This window comes from Populus trichocarpa, chromosome 1, assembly GCF_000002775.5.
Source record: "Populus trichocarpa isolate Nisqually-1 chromosome 1, P.trichocarpa_v4.1, whole genome shotgun sequence".
Taxonomy (NCBI): domain Eukaryota; kingdom Viridiplantae; phylum Streptophyta; class Magnoliopsida; order Malpighiales; family Salicaceae; genus Populus; species Populus trichocarpa.
In genome coordinates, this window is record NC_037285.2 from 44,997,529 (window position 1) to 45,003,370 (window position 5,842).

A 5,842-nucleotide genomic window follows, 5' to 3' on the forward strand; every position below is an offset into this window, starting at 1 on the left:
CTCTCTGGTTGATGGTGCGAGTAAGTCACTCATTGCAGTTTCTTCCTCATTGAGGTTCGTAGCTTCTATGTCACCAGCACACAATTCAATCATCTCAGCTTCTTCCCCATCATGGTTTACAACTTCTGTGTCACCAATATAATCCTTACAAAGGTCATTGTCCAATGATAAATTCCTCTCATTTGGAATAGTTTAGGTATCAATGAACGAAGTAGCATTATGCTCATTGTTATTCATCCTTTTTTTCAAATGCCACTAACTACATAAAAACACCATCACCCTCACTTTTATCAAAAACAATATTGCAAAGCTTACCCTTTTCATACACATTCTCCCCTTGAAGAGGAGAGCCTAAGTCATTTGCTAAATAATAAGGATTCATTTCACAAAAGGAGACATCAAGAGATACATGTAGCTTGTGAGTTTAAGAACAGTAACATCTGTACCCTTTATGAAAATCAAAATAACTAACAATGACACAATGTTGGGCACAAGGATCAAGTTTGCTACTCAAGACTTTGAGTATGTGAACATATATCATACAACCAAAGGTTTTAGGTTCCAAGTTTGGTTGATTGGGTGTGTAAAAGAAGGTTTGTAATTTTTAGTATAGGGTCTAGAAATCAATCATCCAGGAAGACACTATATTGATAATGTACACAGTAGACTTAACAGCCTCTCCACAATAGAAGAAAGGCATATTCATTCCAAAAAGAGATGCACATACCACCTCCATGATCTGCCTATTTTTCCTCTCTGCAAAGCCATTTTATTGAGGTGTGCAGGTGCAAGAAATATGATGTCTAATTCCTTGTTGTCGAAGATAATCACCAAGCGAGTTCTCAAGAAATTCCATGGAATTGTCAGATTGCCACACCTGAATCTGTTTTTAAAATTGAGTTTTCACCATGTTGTAAAATTCCTAAAAAGTAGTACTAGCATCACTTATCTTATGTAGTAAGGATACTCATGTCATACGAGTGCATTTATCAATAAATGTAATAAAATAACGAGTTTTAGGCATAGACGGGATTGCTACAAATCCTCAAATATCAAAGTGAATAACTATAAAAGGTTCAGAGCTTTTGTTGAAAGAGGGGAAATAAGATTTACAACGGCTCTTTGCCAATTCACAAATGTCACACTGAAAATCCAAAACATGCAATTCTATAAACAAATTAGGTTTTAATTTCTAAAGGTAACTAAAGAAAAGATGCCCTAGTCTCTTATGCTAGAGCTACACCTTAAACAGCTTCTTATCACCTTTCGTCACAAAAACATGCCTTAATGTACTGTCATTTGCTAGTTGTTGTCAATTTCAAGTAGTAGAAGTTGTCCCATTTAACACCACAACTAAGAGTCTTCCAAGTCAAAATATCCTGAAGAACACAATAAAAAGGCCAAAAAGTATCAGTGCAATTTAGTGCTAAAGTGATTTGGCTTACAGATAACAAACTACATTCAAGATAGGAACAACCAATATTGTATCAAGATTATGGCAGTAGTTAGAGCAATGGAGCCCTTTCCTGTAATAGGGGAGATATCATCATTGACTGTAGATATGACTTGTTAGGATGATGAGCGAAGATTTTATAATTTACTAGAGTCTCTAATCATATGATTGGATGCACCAGTATCAATAATCCAAGTATTATCCATAGTAATAGCAGAAAAAACACTAGCCTTACTAATACTACCTGGCTGAGTTAAATTAGCAGTAGGCATTGAAGTCCCCTCTTGAATTAGAAGGCTTTCACCTGATTTGGCCATTGCAGCTTTCTTAGTAATGTTCTTCCGTGGTTTTTTTGAAAAATCCCACCATTCGGGATATGCAATAAGCTTATAGCAACACAGCTTTGAATGGCTAGATTCACCACAGTGGGTACAAACATAATTATTTGGCTTTCCTGAACCTTGACTATTTTTCCTTTTGGCAGAACTAGAACCTATCCCTCGCTGGTTTCGGTTAGCTATCATGACTATATTTTCAGAGACCGGTCGAGAAACTCCAATAACTTGTCACTGTTGTGACTCTCTTCTCACACATGCGTAGGCTGCTTCTAGGTCCAGTTTTGGTTCCTTTCAAAGAATTTCCCCATAAATTTGATCGTATTCAGAATCAAGACCGCTTAAATAAAATGTACTCGCAATCTCATCATCACCGCATGAAGTTGTACAATCCCTTCAATAGATTCCTTCATAGGATGTGCTACGATGATCGATTTCTTGAAAGATTGCAACAAGTTCATTATAATATGTGGATAAAGGCCTCCCATTCTAAGTGGTTGAAAAAGACTTTTGATTCAGTTCGAACAATTGTGTTTCATCAGATCCATTGTAGAAGTTCCTTGACACTGCCTCTTATATTTCCCTTGCTATAGCAAGGCGAATGAATCTCTACATCAGGTGGGGGCTCATTAATTCGATGAGCTAGCTCTCTACTTTATGATTTTTGATAATCCATGTATCATAGGTCGGATCGTTGGGTGCAAGTTTCACCGCTGCTCCAGTTAGATACCCAACCTTGTTGTGGGTTCCAATACGCATTTCCATCAACTGCGACCATAACATATAGTTTGTCTCGCCAGTTTTTCAAGCCTGCTCTGAAAATATACCATGTTGATTACGACATTCAACCGAAGCTTTTCATTCTGTAAATATTGCTGTGCACTACAATGTATTCATCTTTTCAGGAAATATATATAAATAAAGGAAGTAAGAAAACGTCCTGGTAGGCCTAAAATCCTATTCTAGGTAAGACTATCTGTACAAGGAAACAACAACAATCTTGGATTCCACACATGTCTCGCCAACTAATGCACAATCATGCCAGCTAACAATATCAAAATGAGGCCCTTCTGGGCTCTCCCCAATCTATCCCCGAAGGTCGATGTGCATGTGATGTGTCTTCCCACCATGATGATCCTGACAGAACAAGGCCTCGCACTTTCTAGTCTCCTTAATAATTTGATTAATTGCTGTTAATCTTTGATGTCTTTATTCACAATTTTTCCACAATGAGATGCTGTGTGTGTCGATGGCCCTGCCATGTTCTAGTTTGATGGCGTCATAATTAACAAACGTAAATGTTGGTAAAAATTGAATACCAACTAGATGCTAGGGTGTTTATTTAAGAGTATTATATATATAAAAAAAATCCTAAAATAAAATATGGCTAGTTAATCAAAAACAAATAAAATGTTAATAATAATAATAATAATAATAACTCAAAATCTTAATTGAAAGTAGGACACAAAATGCGTGTTGCTCGAGCTCTGGTGGTTAAAAGCCTGGCAGTCTATTATTTATGAGAAACCGTTTTAAATCGTAGAAATTAAAACAACATTTTCTGGCGTTATCGTGCGATATCGAAAAGATACGCGCGAGAGATCTACAAGGCTCGAGCGGACGGAAGACTTGAGAACGTCGTCGATCGATTATAGATCTGAATCCTCTGTATAAATTAACTGCTATTATGAAGAGCCGTAGTCATTGTAAACACAACTTTCAATTTCAATAGAAAGGAGGAAGTCAGTCAATACGGGTGTCTGCGGCTATGGATTCCATCAAGCCTTTAGCCCCGAGCCGCAGGGTTTCCAAGTCCAAACACAGGAAACAATATTGGGTATGAACCAAATCTAGTTATATTTCTATGTTTTGCTTAAAAAAAGATTATTCTTAATGCTTGTTTGTTGACTGGTTGTGGCTATGTATCATGTCATTATCCCAAGAAATTAAAAATTATTATTTTTCTTATACATGTTAAGAAGAACAGAGAGAGGAGGGAAACAATGGAACGATTGAAAACAGATATGATCGAGATCGGTGAGGGGCAAAAACGCATCAGAGAAGGGCAACGTGAAATAAGACAAAAGTTTGAAGAGATAGGATCTGAATGCCGCAGGCTCAAAGAGGAGACGATCAACATTGCCAAGCAGAGTGATTACAACCAAGTCAGGATCAACCTGATGTTTAGCATCTTGAAAGCCCGTGAGGACAACAACATTGCCCATGCTGATCACCTTACTGGGCTCCTCCGGTTGGTTATATTCCCTTCGCCATTTCTTTTCTTAATTCTTGAGATATCAGATTTCATAATTAATCTTGCTAATGCTAGCTATCGAGGGAAACACAAGTTAACGAACTCAAAATAAAAGAATCAAGATGCACTGTTGATAATTATTTTTCTCTCCATCATTGTGTTTCCTACTCGTTGTGTTGCCAGCAAGGAAATGGAAAAGCAGGAACAAGGAAAGCCAGGCCTGGTTGGCTGACTAATGATCATGGAAAACAACGAGCAATTAGCCTTTGCAGTCACTCCTGATCGTCTTTTCTTATTAAAATGAAATCATCAGTCCTAAATCTAGATATGTATTGGCATTAGTCTTCCTTTAATATCCTGCTTCCTTGGATGGAGTTTCCGTTTGATAAAGGATTTGCGTTCTCTGTTCCGAGTTGAATGTTTTGAGTTATAGTACATACTATGTGAATTGCCGGGCGATGCCGCCGGTTGTTATATAAACGGTAGAAGCATTCGGATGGGTATAACCTGAGGTAATCGAAGAAGAAGATAGGCAGACAGAATTGAAGAAAATGAAAAGAATACCTAAAGCATGGAGGTTAAACAATGCAACCACATGCTTCATGTTAGAGAAACTTAAAGTCTTAACTAGCCTGTCTGGCTTTGCATTATTCGGTTGTTTTTTTATTCTGTTTATTAAAATTTATTTTTGATATTAATTTATTAATTAAAAAATCACTTTTTTACAAAAAAAAAAAAAACAGTGTTGCTTCAATAACAAACATCTCAAAAATTCTCGAATACATGTGTATAACAAATTATAATTAATCTAAAGGGTTTAATTCAACTGAGTAAATTTTAAGTTTATTTTTTTAAAATTATTAATTTGAGTATTATGAATTTTATAATCACTGAAAACTAATCTAATTATTAATTTTAAAATTAAAATTTTAAAAGATTAGTTAAAATATATATAAAACAACTGAATATCTACAATTATATATATATTAAAAGAAAAGAAAAAAAAAGCTCCAGGCTTTTTGACCGTGCATTCTCATTTCACTTTGAATTCCATTGAAATTGTTATTTTCTTTTGGAAAAAAAACTTGTTTAACTTTGTCTCATGTGTAGAAAGGTGTTTTCAATGGGATTTATTAATTATTATTATTTTTAATAGGGACAAGTTAGTTTGTTTGCGTTTTAAATAAACAGTGTAATGATTTAAACACATTTAAAAGTAAGAAAAATTAAAACTAGAAAGAACAGTTTTATGGTATTTTTGTAATTTCATTAAATACATAGTAAAAATATCATATTCCCCTCAAAATAAAAAATTGATGGCACTTACATCTTTTCAGCACGGTTATTTTATAATTATATATTTGAATAAAGGGCAATTAAATCTTTAACCATACACAAATATATATATATATATAAAAGATTTTAAAAAATGGTTGATATATGCCGCATACATATTAGCAAATGAAAGTCGCTCATGCTTTTTAGGTGATGTGTGGTGGTATGTGCCTCCTCTATCTATGGTTAAAAGTTTGTGTCAACGATGATGTTTGAAATGATGGGTGATCTTCTTCGTGGTGGTGGGATGCTTGTTCACAAATAAGATGCAGTTGAGCTACTATGAACACTTTTCTTTTTCTATCTCTTTTCTTTCTCTTAGTTTAGAAATTGACACTAATTTTTTTTAAATCTATTATGTCTTTCAATTTATGTTTCTATTAATTTTTATTCTTATTTTTTTTATTTTCATTTGTTTTTGCTTTCAATACATTTTGATCTTTAATTGTTTTGCAATTTCATCAT

The 5,842-nt window shown here is 34.5% G+C and overlaps 1 protein-coding gene across 2 annotated transcripts; it reads left to right on the plus strand.

The window, feature by feature from the left end:
- Positions 1–3,302: 3,302 nt before the first annotated feature.
- LOC18109373 (uncharacterized) lies at positions 3,303–4,692 on the plus strand. 2 transcript variants are annotated; one of them, XM_024601698.2, is made up of 3 exons: positions 3,303–3,625; positions 3,768–4,039; positions 4,226–4,692. In XM_024601698.2, exons 1-3 carry the CDS (start codon positions 3,557–3,559, stop codon positions 4,272–4,274), a joined length of 390 nt encoding a protein of 129 aa, XP_024457466.2. In that variant the 5' UTR covers positions 3,303–3,556; the 3' UTR covers positions 4,275–4,692. The 2 variants fall into 2 exon arrangements, with proteins under 2 accessions (XP_024457466.2, XP_052305909.1); XM_052449949.1 differs by having other exon boundaries at positions 3,771–4,039.
- The last annotated feature ends 1,150 nt before the right edge of the window (positions 4,693–5,842 follow it).